The sequence below is a fragment of the Xenia sp. Carnegie-2017 genome, unplaced genomic scaffold (genome assembly GCF_021976095.1).
Source record: "Xenia sp. Carnegie-2017 unplaced genomic scaffold, XeniaSp_v1 HiC_scaffold_25, whole genome shotgun sequence".
Classification (NCBI taxonomy): domain Eukaryota; kingdom Metazoa; phylum Cnidaria; class Anthozoa; order Malacalcyonacea; family Xeniidae; genus Xenia; species Xenia sp. Carnegie-2017.
In genome coordinates this window covers 4,751,361-4,773,206 of record NW_025813488.1, presented here as the reverse complement: position 1 = coordinate 4,773,206, position 21,846 = coordinate 4,751,361, and the positions used below count along the sequence as shown (strand labels likewise).

At 37.2% G+C, this 21,846-nt stretch overlaps 3 protein-coding genes across 4 annotated transcripts; all 3 read left to right on the top strand.

Annotated features, from left to right (window-relative positions):
• The first annotated feature begins 3,511 nt into the window (after positions 1-3,511).
• On the top strand, positions 3,512-12,920 carry LOC124453158 (mucin-5AC-like). 2 transcript variants are annotated; one of them, XM_047003910.1, is made up of 16 exons: positions 3,512-3,701; positions 4,018-4,187; positions 4,277-4,327; positions 5,109-5,404; positions 5,536-5,893; positions 6,135-6,335; positions 6,464-6,701; positions 6,981-7,027; positions 7,165-7,986; positions 8,249-8,360; positions 8,507-8,653; positions 9,057-9,103; positions 9,388-9,592; positions 9,746-10,413; positions 10,703-10,909; positions 11,455-12,920. In XM_047003910.1, exons 2-16 carry the CDS (start codon positions 4,166-4,168, stop codon positions 12,879-12,881), a joined length of 4,848 nt encoding a protein of 1,615 aa, XP_046859866.1. In that variant the 5' UTR covers positions 3,512-3,701; positions 4,018-4,165; the 3' UTR covers positions 12,882-12,920. The 2 variants fall into 2 exon arrangements, with proteins under 2 accessions (XP_046859866.1, XP_046859867.1); XM_047003911.1 differs by lacking the exon at positions 3,512-3,701 and having other exon boundaries at positions 4,158-4,187; positions 4,277-4,326.
• Positions 12,921-13,387: 467 nt separating this feature from the next.
• On the top strand, positions 13,388-16,292 carry LOC124453485 (uncharacterized protein DDB_G0271670-like; the record flags this gene model as incomplete). The annotated part of the gene is made up of 2 exons (XM_047004300.1): positions 13,388-13,439; positions 14,932-16,292. Coding segments are annotated over exons 1-2 (1,413 nt in total), but the record flags the coding sequence as incomplete, so codon positions are not given.
• Positions 16,293-16,370: 78 nt separating this feature from the next.
• Positions 16,371-18,032, top strand: LOC124453484 (uncharacterized serine-rich protein C215.13-like; the record flags this gene model as incomplete). The annotated part of the gene is made up of 2 exons (XM_047004299.1): positions 16,371-16,556; positions 17,991-18,032. Coding segments are annotated over 2 exons (228 nt in total), but the record flags the coding sequence as incomplete, so codon positions are not given.
• Between the last annotated feature and the right edge of the window lie 3,814 nt (positions 18,033-21,846).

Below are 21,846 nucleotides of genomic sequence, written 5' to 3'. Positions count from 1 at the left end.
AGAACATTTTAGACAAATCTGAATTAAACTGCAAATAAACGCTATTACCAGTTTCCATGTGTGCTGAAGTACATTTATCGGTAAATATCATTCAATGATAATCCACTGAAGATTTACCTTAAAAGTAGAGGAAAATTGGTGCAAAACTCATGCTGCGGAATCGAACCTTTTTTGAAGAAAGATTTTTTTATGATGAAGCTAGTTTTACATTTTCTGAAATTCAGAGTTGGTCTATCCACGAGTAAATGTTTCACTTTAACACACTTGCTTGTGACATTGCAGTATTTTATATTTAGAGCTGTAGCTACCACTATCCTGGCATGTTGGTGTGCACGTGAAAAGCATGTGCACATGAAGCATTTTGTAGCAATAAATTATCCAATAAATTAGCCGTGCAATAAGCAATAATTAAATTATTTTTTCGCCGTGATGTTCTCTGTCTTTAAACAGGTTTCCATGTTGGATATTTTTTGAGACCGATGAGCATTTTTTTAAAAAAAATTGTAGAAAATTTTGTTTTGCAAGGGTCATAATGTAATTGGTTAAAACTCTGAACTTAAACTGATTTTTCTTAAAGCTGGTGTTTCTGTTAGTTATTATATCATTTTGCTGTCAACAGATTGCATATTGAGAACAATCGTCTTCTTTGATGTGAATTTCAATGGAAAACATTAGGTTCGACAAAACAATTCCTCAAAAAAAAATATAATTTAGACGTAAAATATAATTTACTAATAGGTATATAATTTATGAATATTTATGAATTTAATATTTTTCAATCGCACGAAATATTAATATAGCTAACTACCTTTCTGGAGTATTTTGCTGTTGCTGTAATTGTATGGACATGTGGACATGAAAAGAAATCATGGTTCTTTTCAGTTGGCTTTCTCTATTTCTACCCACTAATGTAGTTTTTAATACAAAGATCTATTTGAATTCCTTAGTGGGATGGTCCTCCTAAATCTTTAAAGTTATTTTATATGTGTGTGATTGTTTAAATCATTTAACGCTAATTTTTGAGTGACTATTGAAAATTTTTGAGAGCAGACAAAATGCTCCATGACTACAGCTAACTAATTAAATTTTGTGATTGTGTTTTGAAAATTACGTGTATCCTTGGCAGAGAAGCGTGTCAAGAAACAATTTTACACCCCAACGTCTGATTTAAAACTCGACTTGCCAACACATCAAAGTCATAATCCAGCACAACCTCTCTGAGACATATAGAGGAGCTGTATTCAAACTGAAAAATATTCAAGTATATTGCTATTTCGTCTGATCAACATCGATAACACAGGCGAATCATTTGAAAGAAAAAAGAGACTGCCTTTATCAAAGTGATGGTTCAACAAAAGTTCAGCCTATGGCTGCTACTCTTGGTCATTCCTTTAGACGTGTTGAAAGACAGACAAATAACCAATGCTTCTGCAAGGTGAAAATTTTTATCGCTTCGTTGTTTTTCTTTTAAACTTTCTTTAAACTTCCTTTAGACATTTGGTAGCGAAAAAAGACAAAATATACAAAAATGAATTGACATTTTTAATCAATAGACATTTTAACTGAAAGTTTTATAAAATTCTCAACAATACAGAAAAATGCGTTTGAGAAAAATTTGCCGCATATGAACATCGCGTTTTTCTTTCACTTTTGTTCGCAATGTAAAAACTAGGTATTTAGATGATCTGGAAAACTCACAATTTCTTTGACCCAACTAATTTCAAAACACTTTTTTAGGTTTCAAACAGCTGATGACAACGTTGACGCTTTTGCTGCAATGGACGCAAGGATAAAGCGAAAGATAGTCCATGAACGATCACGTAAGTTGCCATATTTGACCATTCATTCGTCGTTGTTCATGTGTCTTATTGTCACATACCACTAAAGACAGTTTGTGACTGCATAAATACAAAGGTAGTTGAACCATAGCCATAATGAATTTCATGCGATGTTAATAATAACCATTCAAATAGTTGCAGATTGTGGATTCTTTTGTAAACATGGTACATGTGTTGATAGCGTGTGCAAATGTAAACCTGGATGGACTGGCACAAAATGCGACAAAGGTAAAAAGATAAAACTTTTATTGCTTGTACCCGTGTTTGCTGAACATATTCGTAGCTGTATGATTGTTGTACGAGTTTTTGAGATTGAGTCTTCAGTTACCTGACTTACCTTTTTTGGTTATCTCCTATAGTGTAACAAATATTTTTTCAATTGCTGCATAAAGTGATGAAAGTTGCATCGCTAAATGACTACTTTGTCCTCAAAATCAGCTTATCAAGTTAATACAAAATAGATGTTTGCGATTACTTTTGGATAAGAATCAAGATTCGGGTTCTTAGATATGCTTAGGATTAGAATTAAGGTTCGGGCTGTGAGAAATGGTAGGGATTAGAATTAAGATTCGGGTTGTAAGATATCCTTGGAAATAGAATTAAGATTTAGATTTAAGATATGGTTGGGATTAGAATTAAAGTTCGGGTTATAAGAAATGGTTGAGATTTGAATTAAGGTTTGGGTTATATGATATAGTTGGGATTAAAATTAAGGTTAAGATGTGAAAGTTAGAGTTTGTTGTTAATTTAAAGTTACCTATTTTTTAGCTGTTTGTGATCCGAAATGCAAAAATAATGGAACATGTGTTGCACCTGATGAATGCGAATGCGTTAAAGGATGGACGGGATCATCTTGTAATCGAGGTATCACAATTCTTAGCATTTTCTTATCATAAATATATATTAATAATTATATATTGAATAATTATATATTAATAATTAATATATTAATAATTATATATAATTTTGTCGTGTTATTTTAAACTTTAACAACTGCATTCAGCAATGGTTTTATGTATATTCTAGCGGCATTTAGTAAAAGTTTGTTTTAGTGAATGCTTGCTAGGTACTAGTTGTTGGGAAAGTTTTGAGAAGAAAAGGAAAAATTATTTCTGTTCTGAAGAATTTTTTATTATATGCATGATGTATATGTTATAGTGACAAATATTGTTCATTTTTATTCTATAGCTTACTGTGAATCTCCGTGTTTGAATGGGGGTAAATGTGTTAAACCCAACCAATGTGATTGCTTGGCCACTTACAAAAACGATCCTGAAGTCAAACTGAGTTATACAGGAGCTCATTGTGAAACGCGTAAATATTTCATATTTATAGTTTAGAAAAATAAATGAATTGATGTCTTTCTGAATAAATGCAGTCAGTGTATGTTTTGCCCTTTTTTGTTTTTAGCTCTGTGTAAAGAAGGCTGCTATGGCGGCGTTTGTTTGACGAATTCTACCAGGAGAGACAGCGAACCTGTTTGTAACTGCTTCCCTGGATTTTCTGGAAAAAATTGCTCCATCGGTATGTGATTTTAAATTATTTTATATGCCAAGATATCACACTAACTCCTATTGAAAACATGTTTTTTTCTGAAAAATATCGAAAATATACATAGGAAGAAACAAAAGACTTTCTTTTACTTGATTTCAGAGGATATCTGTGAAAAACCAAAGCAGCACGGTGTCTCAAAAGACAATGTTGATCATTACATTTCATTATTTGCTCAATTTTTGGCGCAAAACAAGCGAAGTCAGTCGTCGAGTGTAGCTCAGAAATTTGCATGCTACAAATACTTAAAAGGCATCAAAGAATCATGTGACGTGATGGAGTCCAGTTATGACGAGTGTCTTCAAGTCTGTGGTAAGACTATGCCCAAAGGTTATTTGACATATTATGCAGAAATGCAGTATTCGGCAATTGGATAAAAATCATTCTGAAATAGTCTCTCCCTGTGTAAATAAAATGAATTTTTGACACGATTATGACATACAAATCTCACTATTTTACACACCTGTCTATTTATCTGCAACTCCAACCGCCAAGCTTGTTGAGTAGATAAACCTTGTGGTCTGCAATGCAAAATCAAAATGTTGTCAAAGTGAACAGCGTTAAGGCCTATCTCTCCAAAATGGATTTCAAGGACGATTTTATTTGCTGCGATTCTGCTTTGATATAGTACCAGAATATGGAGTGTGTGACGAACTATGGAAACGTGAAAGAAAGATAACTTCACCACAGAGCGTTGGTACCACAGTAATGGCAAATGTGAAAAATTCTTTTTCTCTGGTTGTTCAGGCAACGAGAACAACTTTGAAAGCCAAGAAATGTGTGAAAGTTCTTGTGTTGGTATGTGTGATTTTTGGACGTTATGGTGATATCACTGTGTCAAGAAATTAATTTCGTCTCCAATCTGTAACATTTTTTCATATCTTTAGGATCATCGAACGATGCACACCACTACAAAGCAAACCCTTTATTTCCAAAAAGTAAGTTTTCAATAAAGGTATTTTTGCGTACTAATGTCGTGATTTGAAGTGATCTGGTTTTCAAATTTGTTTCGTGACATTTGCTTCAGTGTTACGCTATCTCTAGACTGGATTGTAAAACTTCTTTGCAAGTGTTGTTACAAATAGCTTCATAACTTCGTCTGTTGTTAGTGGTTTATTTATGCGAATATATGAACTTTCTGCGAGTTCCGTCTTATTTAAGTCATGAAATGAAGCCTTTACTTGTCATTACTTTTGATTTCATAATAATATATCTTGAGATGTAAATACTGTGACCTTATTGGCTGAAAAGCAGTGACAGCCAAACAAACTTCTTTTCAATTCAAAAAAAAAATATGGCGCCAGTTGTAAGTAAACAAAAATTTCCACAATTGCCATCGTTTGAAATTCAAGAATTGCAAAAGAATGCTAAGAATAGAAACAAAACAGCAAGTACAGTTTTTTGGTGAATGTTTTTAACAGTCTTGCCGCGTAACGATGCTTTTCTAAAACGATAGAGAGAAACGAAGCGAGACAGAGTTAGACGGTGCCGTCAAGAAATATCTCAAAGTATATTATTATTAAGTATAGTTTCCATCGCTTCTCGTGCAATTAAAGCTAAACATAGCTACATTCGCGAGTTTTTCGAGTATTTTGCTGCAGTCTTTAAAAAACCTGCTCGTGCATTTCAACCCGTAATTGGTCTCGAAACTATACTATTATCTATACTAAACGTCAATGAGAATTATTTCTTTTAAATTTCTCTAAATTTTCATTCAAGTGGAGGGAATGTGTTATGCCTACGGTCGTGGCCATTACCGAACATTTGATGGAAAAAACTACTATTTTTACGGAACATGTAAATACCAAATGGTTTACGTTAATAATCCAATGTCACCATTCATTGTTAATTTGGAAAACGACCCCAACTGCGATATCAATGGACCTTGTCAGAAAAAAGTGGAAATTATCATGGAAAAAGCGAATGTGAAACTTTATAACAGTCTGCATAGTGTTAGAATTAACGACAAAGTTGTTCCCGTTCCGTACAAGAAACGAACAGCCAGTATTCGAAAAGTGAGTTACGCTGATGAATCTTTTCTTGTTCATTAATCTGTGTATAGCTAACTACGAAAAAAATTGATTTTCTTTGCAAATTTGACAATATAGCCATAGCAACAAAATAATTTTTAGTTTCTCCTTTACAGGCAGGTCGTTATATTATGGTTAAAAGTGCCGATGGTGTGTTGGTCTATTGGGATGGTCAGGAGGATCTGATGATCAAACTTCCTGAAACATTTAAAACGGAAAAAGATGGCGATCACAAAGCCTTCGGTCTTTGTGGTACATATGATGGCAATCCAAAAAATGACTTTGTAAACTTGCACGGTAAACCTCTCAAAAGTGATCTGGAGTTTCAAATGACGTGGAAAGAAAATACAAATTGTCAAAGTAAACCTGAAATAAAACCTCCACCTAGCTGTTTCTCACCCTCTAAGAACATTAAGCTGGGCTTGAAGAAGGCGGAAGAAATGTGCAAGATATTAGATGCAAAACAATTTGCCGGTAAACAATATATTTTTGAGTTGTTTAATTTCTTTTTCTATTGGTTCTTAATATCTTCTGATTTTTTATACTAAAGCACGGAAGACGAATGTGTTTTATACACTATTGTCATTATGAATTTTTTCATGCCATAATTCTGAGAAGAACGTGCTTTTTTGCCATAAGCAAAACAAACACATTTTGAAATGCTAACTTGTGAAAAACCACTGCTATAAATGGTCTTTATTCCTTTCTTTTTTAGCATGTAGGAAATTGATTCCCATTGAAGAGTACAGACATATGTGTGTGGCTGATGTTTGTGCTTGTGATTATGCTAGCAGAAATGATTGCATGTGTAAGGTGTTGTCTTTATTCGTTCGTGCTTGTCATGTCTTAATGAAAGAACTACCCAAATCTCAGCAAGATTGGAGTATTAAAAATTGGAGGAACAACGGACTATGTGGTCAGTATACTACTGAAGATTGTTTTGTTCTTGGTTTGCATGTTTCAACAAATCCTGTTTTATCAATATTTCATTTTTTGTTTACTTCGAGAAGAAAAATAAGTACATCTTTTACTCCTTATGTTTAGCGGTAACATGCCCTGCCACAATGGAATACTCTGAGTGTGGTTCTGCCTGTCCTCTGACTTGCTCCAATCCTTTCAGCCATCAAATTTCATGTCTCTCCGGTTGTGTTGACGGCTGTCACTGTCCGGCTAACCTTTGGTGGGACGGCAATCGTTGTGTGGAAAGACAAAAATGCTCATGTAATCATGCTGGAGTATTTTACAAACATCTTAGCATTCGTGCGACTGCTTGCGAAGAATGGTACGCCTGAATTTCTTTTAATGTCTTTCCCGAAATAAAGCAGATTTTATGGAAAAGAACTACTATATTTTACAGTTTTGTTATGTTCATGTTCATTTATCATCGATTGGAGCACAGCAACTGGATATGCATCAACAACAGACTCTTTTACAATATATAGCAGCAATTGCGTATGCATACAGTCACAACCTTCTAATAATTAAATTTTGAGCAAAAATACTGTATACATATCAGGGTATATCTGCATTTTTGATGATAAATTTTTTCTAAATTTTCTAGCACGTGTGATGGTGGAATTTGGGATTGTACTAAACGTAAATGCGGAGGTAACATTTATTGAGCGTGTTTGGAATAAAATGCACGTTAAAGAAGGCTTTTAAAGTCTGCGTTGATTGTTTGTAGAATGCATGTAACAAATATAATCATATTTTAGCCTGAGCTCCGCGGTTCTTCTTGTTTACAGGCACTTGTGATCTTTACGGTAACTCTCATATTGAAACGTTTGATGGTCTGATGTATCAGATGTATGGAAAAGGGTCGTACGTGTTATCTAAGCGTTGTCACTCGACGATCAGTGAATCTTCGTATGAAATTCGTCTGAACCAAAAAAGTCCTTTGGCATGCAGCCCTTCAGAAAGTAATTGTGACAAGGAAATCGAAATTCTAATTGGTGGCAAACTTGCTGCTACTTTGCGTATGAAGCCTCTTTTAACGATTGACGGCAAAGAAAAACGTTTTTACGTGGACACGATACATGGATGGAAGACAGGCGTGTTTGCAGGAGAAAATATATACTTTTCGTCAAAGAAGGCCGGCATCTATGTTCTGTGGAATAATAGAAACGAGCTTAAGATCATTGCTGATTCATCTTTGTTCAAACAGACTTGTGGTCTTTGTGGCACTTTTGACAACGACATAACAAATGACTTTCATACACATGATGAAGATACTGAACTATCCGCAAAATCTTTCGTCTCACAATGGAGGTTGAAAAGTAGTGCTTATCCTGCGGGCATGTGGGATGAAGAGAATTACTGCGACGTTCATTTTAATCGGAAGAACGATGCAGAAAAGATCTGCAAAAAGTTGAAGGAGGATCCAAAGTTTGCTCGTTGTCACAAGCTTGTATCGCCTCAAAAGTACTTTGATATGTGTATGAGCGATACTTGTTCTTCAAAAGAATATTATCTTCAAATTTTACGCGTCTACCTTAGAAAATGCGCCGACAAAGGTACACCTTTCGACCCACGATTGTATTTTGCAGAAGATCTTAAACGTTCACAAGGTAAGTGTTGTTGCTTCCTTTTTTTTAAGTTGAAGTTTGATTAATATTTACTTCCGATGGTAATACCTTTATCTTCCCTTACGACCTTATACATTTTCATCAATATTTTGTCTTTCCCATAATGTTTTGCGTTTTTATAATTCTTAATCTCTAATCCTATCCACAAAACTTATATAATTCAACGTATTCTCCTACCATTCGGCCAGCTTAAGGAAAGTCGATTTCAACTACATAACATACCCCTTGTTTTTATTTATTTCAGAGACAAAATGTAAAAGTAATCGGGAGTTCAAAGTTTGCAACAGGGATAGTAACGGGGATCCCACATGCGAGAACTCTTGTTTGGCATTACAAAATAGCTCTGTGAGCTGCCCGTAAGTGTTAAATTCTACAACTAAGTGATGTCGATATTGTGTTAACATATCAATTGCATGCTTTACTAGTGATGCGAGCTGCATACCAAAATTATCAATAAGCATCTTTTCTTTCGGATTTTATTATCAGTTTCATTTTTTTGTAGAAACGTTTGTTGGGCTGGATGTTATTGCAAAGAGGGATTTTATGCAACCGAAGATGGAAATTGCGTCCGAAAATCGGAATGTCCTTGTGTCTATAATAATCAGACGTATGTGAAAGGAGAGGTTCGAATGGATTACTGCAATAATTGGTAGGCACATAAAACTAAGATTATTACTCCCAATTCATTAATTTCTTTTGGCATCATTTTATATGATCATATCTTGCGCCCAGTCCGTTACTTCCGCTCTTGTTGATTTAATGTTGAAAAGAAAACGATGAAATTCTCAACAAATTTAACAAAACAAAGAACAAATTGTCAATTTTCATTTACCAAATCCTAAAACTCTTCATTTGAGCACATAGTGTTACAAAACTTGTACATTTTGATGTGCGGATGAAATGCTATTTTTCAGCAACGCACAATAATTTTCATGTAAATGTAATACAAGTAAATTTGTTTATATATTTAAAAGAATTGTTGCGAGTTCGGAAATTGTATCATGAACATTTGTTGATATATTATGTACATTTTTCTTCTCCATTCAATTTAGTACATGTAACGACGGGACATGGAGCTGTACAAATATGGACTGCAACAGTAATAATTCGATACTTTTTCATAATATCTACGAGTCTTAGAGATTTAGTTAGTTTAAATTAATCACATTGAGTGTTGAAGTATAATGATCACTTGCAAGAAAGAGGATTAAAAGATGACAGAGAAGTAATGTGTGAGTTGAAGGAAGCAGGCGTAGGAATTCTTAAGTTTATCGTAGGAATCACACGAGAATTCCTAAATTTATAGTAAGAATAACGTAGGAAGGTAACGTACGAATGACTGATATTCGCATTAAAGATACTTTAATCTTTCAATTTTTTCAGGATACTATGCAAACATGGGTAGAGTGTTCACTGAATGCGGTTATACTTGTGATAAACTGGACACTTGTCAGACTGGTTATTTCTGCCCAGTTGGTCAAGCGTTGCACGAGAATGGCACGTGTGTAGATGCAGATACTGGATGTCAATGTAAACACGGTAACACATTTTATGATCTTGGTGTTACTAGTCCCTCGGATTGCTCAAAGTAAGTATAAATGTATTATAAAAATGATTATTTTATCTTTAACTCTGTAAACAGTTACGACATAAGAGCGTGTTACTTTAAATAGCCAGATATCCATTTTTATTTTTTTTAGTTATTGCGTTGAGGAAGTTTTACGTTTCTTGTTATTACTAGGGTTTGTGGAAAAAGACGTTCGTGGGAAACGAAGGGAAGTGGGAACCGAGAACCGGCTTACGAATGTTCTGCTTGGGGTCAAGATCATTACAAGATGTTCGATGGTCATATTTTAAACTTTGACGGTCAATTTTGCGAATTTATACTTTTGCAGTATAATAACATCACAATTACAATCAAAAATAAGCCTTGCGAACACACCTTTGACATGTACATGTGCAAAGAAGTTAAAATCTCTTTCAACAATGACGATTTACGTATCACGCTTTTTCAAAAGGCATATAAAGTGGAGAAAATCAGCAACAATGAGATTGTACAATATGATTACAATAACCCGTGCAGTGACATCTTCAATGGTGTAATGATGGAGTATAAAGGACTCTTTGTCATCTTGAAACTTTACTATGTCGGTTTAGAAATCAAATATGATAAAGGTTCACGTGTTTATATCAAGCCGACCAGCTCACGACTTATGAACGGCACGTTCCGAGGTCTTTGTGGAAACTTTGATGGCAAGCACTCGAAAGACGATTTTTTAGTTCCCGATAAATCAACTGCGGAAGAAACGACGGAATTCGCCAATAAATGGGCAGCAAATGAAGACTGTGTCGATAGTGTTCAAAAGGATGCATGTACAAGTAGCCCATTAAAGTCTTGGGCAAAAAAAGGTACAAACACACACCTCACATTAGCATTTTATATGGAATATCTTTTTGTTACATAAAAAGTCCTCTAACAGAAAAACACTTTGTCTCCCTCTCGTTTTTTCAATCAAACTTTTTACTCTATCATTTGCAAATAGTTTTTCTAATCTCGAGTGCACAAATTTGTTCCATGAATTTTTTTACTCATATTTCTATAAGATTGTTACGTTCCATTTCTATTCGAATTTGTCTTTTCTAAATTGATAAAAAAGGCGGAAATGTCCTTATTTAATTGTCTTCAATTTCTTTGCAGGTTGTGAAGAGATTAAATTAAATCCAGCTTTTTCTAAATGTCATGAAACAGTTAATCCTGATCCATACATAAAGGCATGCGAACATGAAACCTGCAAGTGTAAATATGGCGGTGATTGTAACTGTTTCTGTTCTGCTGTGGCTGCGTATGTCAGAGAATGTAACCGACTTGGCATCTCATTTTCTTGGAGAAGAGAAGGATTTTGTGGTAGGAAAATTTTGCTACTAACATTTGACACTCTTAATTTTCGGGCATTAAGTTGTCACTATGTTACGACACATCACAGTTGATCGTATCATAAATTAGAAACAACAATTTTTAGACAATGCAAAAACAATATATGATTTAGTTTTCTTTGCTCATAAAACAATCTACCATTCATTAGTAAAATAGTTTACACAACTCTTTAAATAAAAACATGTCGAGACATCCTCAAAAATACGTTGAACATCACAGTTGTTTTTTCTCGAAATATATTTAAAAAGTACAAGATTTAACGTCTTAACGATGAATAAAGTAAATTAGAAACGACAGAATATGTTTGTAAATGTAGATAGTCCAGGTTTATATAGTCCTGAGAAGGACTGTTTTTGTTGTTGTTGATTGACGTTTCGACAACCTTAGAACTATACCAACCTGGACGATCTACATTTACAAACATGTAACGATACTCCCGGGTTCAAACCATTTACTTTAAACTAAAGAATAATTAATTTTTTAACATTTGCTTAACTTTTCTTTGAAACAAACAGAACTATCATGTTGCCGTGCTTGTCGCAACGAAAGCCACTATACACCAGATATTCCTGTCACACCTATTTGTGAAGAAAAACCTAATTGTACAAAACCGGATAGATGTTGTCGAGGTGACCATGTTGAAGGATGCAATTGTCCTGAAAATCAATATTTTGATGGAAAATCATGTAAACCTATTAAGGAAAACTGTACCAGGCCCTGTGCTGGTGTTCCACCAACTACTTCCATCTATACAACATCAAAACCTTCCAGCTCTCAAGTATCAAGTAGTTCCGTGCAACCTTCGACAAGTGTTTACTCTTCCTCAAGAAGTGCTTCTTTGTCAAGCGTCTCTGTTCCAACTACTGTGATTTCATCATTGTCATCGAGTAAAACATCAATTTATTCATCACCAAGTTCGTCGGCGTCATCTTCTCAAACTCTTAGACCAACTACTTCCATCTATACGACATCAAAAGCTCCCAGCTCTCAAGTATCAAGTAGTTCCGTGCAACCTTCGACAAGTATTTACTCTTTTTCAAGAAGTTCTTCTTCATCGTCAAGTATCTCTGTTCCAACTACTGTGATTTCTTCATTGTCATCGAGTAAAACATCAATTTATTCATCACCAAGTTCGTCGGCGTCATCTTCTCAAACTCTTCGACCAACTACTTCCATCTATACGACATCAAAAGCTCCCAGCTCTCAAGTATCAAGTAGTTCCGTGCAACCTTCGACCAGTGTTTACTCTTCCTCAAGAAGTGCTTCTTCTTCGTCAAGCGTCTCTGTTCCAACTACTGTGATTTCATCATTGTCATCGAGTAAAACATCAATTTATTCATCTCCAAGTTCGTCGGCGTCATCTTCTCAAACTCTTCGACCAACTACTTCCATCTATACGACATCAAAAGCTCCCAGCTCTCAAGTATCAAGTAGTTCCGTGCAACCTTCGACAAGTATTTACTCTTCTTCAAGAAGTACTTCTTCTTCGTCAACTGTCTCTGTTCCAACTACTGTGATTTCATCATTGTCATCGAGTAAAACATCAATTTATTCATTTCCAAGTTCGTCAGCGTCATCTTCTCAAACTCTTAGACCAACTACTTCCATCTATACGACATCAAAAGCTCCAAGCTCTAAAGTATCAAGTAGTTCCGTGCAACCTTCGACCAGTGTTTACTCTTCCTCAAAAAGTTCTTCTTCATCGTCAAGTATCTCTGTTCCAACTACTGTGATTTCTTCATTGTCATCAAGTAAAACATCAATTTATTCATCACCAAGTTCGTCGGCGTCATCTTCTCAAACTCTTCAACCAACTACTTCCATCTATACGACATCAAAGCTCCTAGTCAAGTATCAAGTAGTTCCGTACAACCTTCGACAAGTGTTTACTCTTCTTCAAGTACTTCTTCTTCGTCAAGTGTCTCTGTTCCAACTACTGTGATTTCTTCATTGTCATCGAGTAAAACATCAATTTATTCATTTCCAAGTTCGTCAGCGTCATCTTCTCAAACTCTTAGACCAACTACTTCCATCTATACGACATCAAAGCTCCAGCTCTCAAGTATCAAGTAGTTCCGTGCAACCTTCGACAAGTGTTTACTCTTCTTCAAGTGCTTCTTCATCGTCAAGTGTCTCTGTTCCAACTACTGTGATTTCTTCAGTGTCATCGACTACTTTATATTTCGTTCTATTAAAACAGCTACGCTTTCTCGAAGTGTCTGCGTCAAGCTTCGTTTTATCTTTTCAAGTCTTCAAATTTCCCAGTTATAGGATCCTCTGGTGTAATACATATTTCCAGTTCAAAGACTACATCGTCGGTTTCGGTAGTTGTGTTAACAACAATCAGTGAAAGTTTTACTAGGCCTCCTCCACCATCTTTCAGTTTCCCATCCAAGAATTTTTCAACCAGAAAGACATTGTCTGTCATATCGATTTCAAATAGTCTTAATGCGCTTACTACCAGTTTTTTTCATTCCATTGCAACAAGTGCTTCTTCATCGTCAAATGTCTCTGTTCCAACTACTGTGATTTCTTCATTGTCATCGAGTAAAACATCAAGTTATTCATCATCAAGTTCGTCGGCGTCATCTTCTCAAACTCTTCGACCAACTACTTCCATCTATACGACATCAAAAGCTCCCAGCTCTCAAGTATCAAGTAGTTCCGTGCAACCTTCGACAAGTGTTTACTCTTCTTCAAGAAGTGCCTCCTCATCGTCAAGTGTCTCTATTCCAACTACTGTGATTTCTTCATTGTCATCGAGTAAAACATCAATTTATTCATCATCAAGTTCGTCGGCGTCATCTTCTCAAACTCTTCGACCAACTACTTCCATCTATACGACATCAAAAGCTCCAGCTCTCAAGTATCAAGTAGTTCCGTGCAACCTTCGACAAGTGTTTACTCTTCTTCAAGAAGTGCTTCTTCATCGTCAAGTGTCTCTATTCCAACTACTGTGATTTCTTCATTGTCATCGAGTAAAACATCAATTTATTCATCTCCAAGTTCGTCGGCGTCATCTTCTCAAACTCTTCGACCAACTACTTCCATCTATACGACATCAAAAGCTCCCAGCTCTCAAGTATCAAGTAGTTCCGTGCAACCTTCGACAAGTGTTTACTCCTCTTCAAGAAGTGCCTCTTCATCGTCAAGTGTCTCTGTTCCAACTACTGTGATTTCTTCATTGTCATCGAGTAAAACATCAATTTATTCATCATCAAGTTCGTCGGCGTCATCTTCTCAAACTCTTCGACCAACTACTTCCATCTATACGACATCAAAAGCTTCCAGCTCTCAAGTATCAAGTAGTTCCGTGCAACCTTCGACAAGTGTTTACTCTTCTTCAAGAAGTTCTTCTTCATCGTCAAGTGTCTCTATTCCAACTACTGTGATTTCTTCATTGTCATCGAGTAAAACATCAATTTATTCATCTCCAAGTTCGTCGGCGTCATCTTCTCAAACTCTTAGACCAACTACTTCCATCTATACGACATCAAAAGCTCCAGCTCTCAAGTATCAAGTAGTTCCGTGCAACCTTCGACAAGTGTTTACTCCTCTTCAAGAAGTGCCTCTTCATCGTCAAGTGTCTCTGTTCCAACTACTGTGATTTCTTCATTGTCATCGAGTAAAACATCAATTTATTCATCACCAAGTTCGTCGGCGTCATCTTCTCAAACTCTTCGACCAACTACTTCCATCTATACGACATCAAAGCTCCAGCTCTCAAGTATCAAGTAGTTCCGTGCAACCTTCGACAAGTGTTTACTCCTCTTCAAGAAGTGCCTCTTCATCGTCAAGTGTCTCTGTTCCAACTACTGTGATTTCTTCATTGTCATCGAGTAAAACATCAAGTTATTCATCAAGTTCGTCGGCGTCATCTTCTCAAACTCTTCGACCAACTACTTCCATCTATACGACATCAAAAGCTCCCAGCTCTCAAGTATCAAGTAGTTCCGTGCAACCTTCGACAAGTGTTTACTCTTCTTCAAGAAGTTCTTCTTCATCGTCAAGTGTCTCTATTCCAACTACTGTGATTTCTTCATTGTCATCGAGTAAAACATCAATTTATTCATCTCCAAGTTCGTCGGCGTCATCTTCTCAAACTCTTAGACCAACTACTTCCATCTATACGACATCAAAAGCTCGCAGCTCTCAAGTATCAAGTAGTTCCGTGCAACCTTCGACAAGTCTTTACTCCTCTTCAAGAAGTTCCTCTTCATCGTCAAGTGTCTCTGTTCCAACTACTGTGATTTCTTCAGTTGCATCCAGTAGTTTATATTCCTCAAGTTCTATTAAAACAGCTACGCTTTCCTCGACAGTGTCTGCGTCTTTAAGCTCTTCGTTTTTATCTTTTTCAAGTCTTTCAAATTTCCCAGTTATAGGATCCTCTGGTGTAATACATATTTCCAGTTCAAAGACTACATCATCGGTTTCGGTAGTTGTGTTAACAACAATCAGTAAAGGTTTTACTAGGCCTCTTCCTCCTGTTCGAACTACTGTGATTTCTTCATTGTCATCGAGTAAAACATCAATTTATTCATCACCAAGTTCGTCGGCGTCATCTTCTCAAACTCTTCTACCAACTACTTCCATCTATACGACATCAAAAGCTCCCAGCTCTCAAGTATCAAGTAGTTCCGTGCAACCTTCGACAAGTGTTTACTCTTCTTCAAGAAGTTCTTCTTCATCGTCAAGTGTCTCTGTTCCAACTACTGTGATTTCTTCATTGTCATCGAGTAAAACATCAATTTATTCATCAGCAAGTTCGTCGGCGTCATCTTCTCAAACTCTTCAACCAACTACTTCCATCTATACGACATCTAAAGCTCCCAGCTCTCAAGTATCAAGTAGTTCCGTGCAACCTTCGACAAGTGTTTACTCTTCTTCAAGAAGTACTTCTTCTTCGTCAAGTGTCTCTGTTCCAACTACTGTGATTTCATCATTGTCATCGAGTAAAACATCAATTTATTCATCATCAAGTTCGTCGGCGTCATCTTCTCAAACTCTTCGACCAACTACTTCCATCTATACGACATCAAAAGCTTCCAGCTCTCAAGTATCAAGTAGTTCCGTGCAACCTTCGACAAGTGTTTACTCTTCTTCAAGAAGTACTTCTTCTTCGTCAACTGTCTCTGTTCCAACTACTGTGATTTCTTCATTGTCATCGAGTAAAACATCAATTTATTCATCACCAAGTTCGTCGGCGTCATCTTCTCAAACTCTTCGACCAACTACTTCCATCTATACGACATCAAAAGCTCCCAGCTCTCAAGTATCAAGTAGTTCCGTGCAACCTTCGACAAGTGTTTACTCTTCTTCAAGAAGTGCCTCTTCATCGTCAAGTGTCTCTGTTCCAACTACTGTGATTTCTTCATTGTCATCGAGTAAAACATCAATTTATTCATCCAAGTTCGTCGGCGTCATCTTCTCAAACTCTTCGACCAACTACTTCCATCTATACGACATCAAAGCTTCCAGCTCTCAAGTATCAAGTAGTTCCGTGCAACCTTCGACAAGTGTTTACTCCTCTTCAAGAAGTGCCTCTTCATCGTCAAGTGTCTCTGTTCCAACTACTGTGATTTCTTCATTGTCATCGAGTAAAACATCAATTTATTCATCAGCAAGTTCGTCGGCGTCATCTTCTCAAACTCTTCGACCAACTACTTCCATCTATACGACATCAAAGCTCCCAGCTCTCAAGTATCAAGTAGTTCCGTGCAACCTTCGACAAGTGTTTACTTCTTCAAGAAGTGCCTCTTCATCGTCAAGTGTCTCTATTCCAACTACTGTGATTTCTTCATTGTCATCGAGTAAAACATCAATTTATTCATCTCCAAGTTCGTCGGCGTCATCTTCTCAAACTCTTAGACCAACTACTTCCATCTATACGACATCAAAGCTCCAGCTCTCAAGTATCAAGTAGTTCCGTGCAACCTTCGACAAGTGTTTACTCTTCTTCAAGAAGTGCTTCTTCATCGTCAAGTGTCTCTGTTCCAACTACTGTGATTTCTTCATTGTCATCGAGTAAAACATCAATTTATTCATCTCCAAGTTCGTCGGCGTCATCTTCTCAAACTCTTCGACCAACTACTTCCATCTATACGACATCAAAAGCTCCCAGCTCTCAAGTATCAAGTAGTTCCGTGCAACCTTCGACAAGTGTTTACTCCTCTTCAAGAAGTGCCTCTTCATCGTCAAGTGTCTCTGTTCCAACTACTGTGATTTCTTCATTGTCATCGAGTAAAACATCAAGTTATTCATTATCAAGTTCGTCGGCGTCATCTTCTCAAACTCTTCGACCAACTACTTCCATCTATACGACATCAAAAGCTTCCAGCTCTCAAGTATCAAGTAGTTCCGTGCAACCTTCGACAAGTGTTTACTCTTCTTCAAGAAGTGCTTCTTCATCGTCAAGTGTCTCTGTTCCAACTACTGTGATTTCTTCATTGTCATCGAGTAAAACATCAATTTATTCATCTCCAAGTTCGTCGGCGTCATCTTCTCAAACTCTTAGACCAACTACTTCCATCTATACGACATCAAAAGCTTCCAGCTCTCAAGTATCAAGTAGTTCCGTGCAACCTTCGACAAGTGTTTACTCTTCTTCAAGAAGTGCCTCTTCATCGTCAAGTGTCTCTGTTCCAACTACTGTGATTTCTTCATTGTCATCGAGTAAAACATCAATTTATTCATCATCAAGTTCGTCGGCGTCATCTTCTCAAACTCTTCGACCAACTACTTCCATCTATACGACATCAAAGCTTCCAGCTCTCAAGTATCAAGTAGTTCCGTGCAACCTTCGACAAGTGTTTACTCTTCTTCAAGAAGTTCTTCTTCATCGTCAAGTGTCTCTATTCCAACTACTGTGATTTCTTCATTGTCATCGAGTAAAACATCAATTTATTCATCTCCAAGTTCGTCGGCGTCATCTTCTCAAACTCTTCGACCAACTACTTCCATCTATACGACATCAAAAGCTTCCAGCTCTCAAGTATCAAGTAGTTCCGTGCAACCTTCGACAAGTGTTTACTCTTCTTCAAGAAGTGCCTCTTCATCGTCAAGTGTCTCTGTTCCAACTACTGTGATTTCTTCATTGTCATCGAGTAAAACATCAATTTATTCATCAGCAAGTTCGTCGGCGTCATCTTCTCAAACTCTTCAACCAACTACTTCCATCTATACGACATCAAAGCTCCCAGCTCTCAAGTATCAAGTAGTTCCGTGCAACCTTCGACAAGTGTTTACTCTTCTTCAAGAAGTGCCTCTTCATCGTCAAGTGTCTCTGTTCCAACTACTGTGATTTCTTCATTGTCATCGAGTAAAACATCAATTTATTCATCATCAAGTTCGTCGGCGTCATCTTCTCAAACTCTTCGACCAACTACTTCCATCTATACGACATCAAAGCTCCCAGCTCTCAAGTATCAAGTAGTTCCGTGCAACCTTCGACAAGTGTTTACTCTTCTTCAAGAAGTGCTTCTTCATCGTCAAGTGTCTCTATTCCAACTACTGTGATTTCTTCATTGTCATCGAGTAAAACATCAATTTATTCATCTCCAAGTTCGTCGGCGTCATCTTCTCAAACTCTTAGACCAACTACTTCCATCTATACGACATCAAAAGCTCCCAGCTCTCAAGTATCAAGTAGTTCCGTGCAACCTTCGACAAGTGTTTACTCTTCTTCAAGAAGTGCTTCTTCATCGTCAAGTGTCTCTGTTCCAACTACTGTGATTTCTTCATTGTCATCGAGTAAAACATCAATTTATTCATCACCAAGTTCGTCGGCGTCATCTTCTCAAACTCTTCGACCAACTACTTCCATCTATACGACATCAAAGCTTCCAGCTCTCAAGTATCAAGTAGTTCCGTGCAACCTTCGACAAGTGTTTACTCTTCTTCAAGAAGTTCTTCATCGTCAAGTGTCTCTATTCCAACTACTGTGATTTCTTCATTGTCATCGAGTAAAACATCAATTTATTCATCTCCAAGTTCGTCGGCGTCATCTTCTCAAACTCTTCGACCAACTACTTCCATCTATACGACATCAAAAGCTTCCAGCTCTCAAGTATCAAGTAGTTCCGTGCAACCTTCGACAAGTGTTTACTCCTCTTCAAGAAGTGCCTCTTCATCGTCAAGTGTCTCTGTTCCAACTACTGTGATTTCTTCATTGTCATCGAGTAAAACATCAATTTATTCATCAGCAAGTTCGTCGGCGTCATCTTCTCAAACTCTTCGACCAACTACTTCCATCTATACGACATCAAAAGCTTCCAGCTCTCAAGTATCAAGTAGTTCCGTGCAACCTTCGACAAGTGTTTACTCTTCTTCAAGAAGTGCCTCTTCATCGTCAAGTGTCTCTATTCCAACTACTGTGATTTCTTCATTGTCATCGAGTAAAACATCAATTTATTCATCAGCAAGTTCGTCGGCGTCATCTTCTCAAACTCTTCGACCAACTACTTCCATCTATACGACATCAAAGCTCCCAGCTCTCAAGTATCAAGTAGTTCCGTGCAACCTTCGACAAGTGTTTACTCTTCTTCAAGAAGTGCTTCTTCATCGTCAAGTGTCTCTATTCCAACTACTGTGATTTCTTCATTGTCATCGAGTAAAACATCAATTTATTCATCTCCAAGTTCGTCGGCGTCATCTTCTCAAACTCTTAGACCAACTACTTCCATCTATACGACATCGAAAGCTTCCAGCTCTCAAGTATCAAGTAGTTCCGTGCAACCTTCGACAAGTGTTTACTCCTCTTCAAGAAGTGCCTCTTCATCGTCAAGTGTCTCTGTTCCAACTACTGTGATTTCTTCATTATCATCGAGTAAAACATCAATTTATTCATCACCAAGTTCGTCGGCGTCATCTTCTCAAACTCTTCGACCAACTACTTCTATCTATACGACATCAAAAGCTTCCAGCTCACAAATATCAAGTAGTTCCGTGCAACCTTCGACAAGTGTTTACTCTTCTTCAAGAAGTACTTCTTCTTCGTCAACTGTCTCTTTTCCAACTACTGTGATTTTATCGTTGTCATCGAGTAAAACATCAATTTATTCATCATCAAGTTCGTCGGCGTCATCTTCTCAAACTCTTCGACCAACTACTTCCATCTATACGACATCAAAAGCTTCCAGCTCTCAAGTATCAAGTAGTTCCGTGCAACCTTCGACAAGTGTTTACTCTTCTTCAAGAAGTGCTTCTTCATCGTCAAGTGTCTCTATTCCAACTACTGTGATTTCTTCATTGTCATCGAGTAAAACATCAATTTATTCATCTCCAAGTTCGTCGGCGTCATCTTCTCAAACTCTTCGACCAACTACTTCCATCTATACGACATCAAAGCCCAGCTCTCAAGTATCAAGTAGTTCCGTGCAACCTTCGACAAGTGTTTACTCCTCTTCAAGAAGTGCCTCTTCATCGTCAAGTGTCTCTGTTCCAACTACTGTGATTTCTTCATTGTCATCGAGTAAAACATCAATTTATTCATCAGCAAGTTCGTCGGCGTCATCTTCTCAAACTCTTCGACCAACTACTTCCATCTATACGACATCAAAGCTCCAGCTCTCAAGTATCAAGTAGTTCCGTGCAACCTTCGACAAGTGTTTACTCTTCTTCAAGAAGTGCCTCCTCATCGTCAAGTGTCTCTATTCCAACTACTGTGATTTCTTCATTGTCATCGAGTAAAACATCAATTTATTCATCTCCAAGTTCGTCGGCGTCATCTTCTCAAACTCTTAGACCAACTACTTCCATCTATACGACATCAAAAGCTCCAAGCTCTAAAGTATCAAGTAGTTCCCTGCAACCTTCGACCAGTGTTTACTCTTCCTCAAGAAGTGCTTCTTCATCGTCAAGTGTCTCTGTTCCAACTACTGTGATTTCTTCATTGTCATCGAGTAAAACATCAATTTATTCATCTCCAAGTTCGTCGGCGTCATCTTCTCAAACTCTTCGACCAACTACTTCCATCTATACGACATCAAAAGCTTCCAGCTCTCAAGTATCAAGTAGTTCCGTGCAACCTTCGACAAGTGTTTACTCCTCTTCAAGAAGTGCCTCTTCATCGTCAAGTGTCTCTGTTCCAACTACTGTGATTTCTTCATTGTCATCGAGTAAAACATCAATTTATTCATCAGCAAGTTCGTCGGCGTCATCTTCTCAAACTCTTCGACCAACTACTTCCATCTATACGACATCAAAGCTCCAGCTCTCAAGTATCAAGTAGTTCCGTGCAACCTTCGACAAGTGTTTACTCTTCTTCAAGAAGTTCCTTCATCGTCAAGTGTCTCTATTCCAACTACTGTGATTTCTTCATTGTCATCGAGTAAAACATCAATTTATTCATCTCCAAGTTCGTCGGCGTCATCTTCTCAAACTCTTAGACCAACTACTTCCATCTATACGACATCAAAAGCTCCCAGCTCTCAAGTATCAAGTAGTTCCGTGCAACCTTCGACAAGTGTTTACTCCTCTTCAAGAAGTGCCTCTTCATCGTCAAGTGTCTCTGTTCCAACTACTGTGATTTCTTCATTGTCATCGAGTAAAACATCAAGTTATTCATTATCAAGTTCGTCGGCGTCATCTTCTCAAACTCTTCGACCAACTACTTCCATCTATACGACATCAAAAGCTTCCAGCTCTCAAGTATCAAGTAGTTCCGTGCAACCTTCGACAAGTGTTTACTCTTCTTCAAGAAGTTCTTCTTCATCGTCAAGTGTCTCTATTCCAACTACTGTGATTTCTTCATTGTCATCGAGTAAAACATCAATTTATTCATCTCCAAGTTCGTCGGCGTCATCTTCTCAAACTCTTCGACCAACTACTTCCATCTATACGACATCAAAAGCTTCCAGCTCTCAAGTATCAAGTAGTTCCGTGCAACCTTCGACAAGTGTTTACTCCTC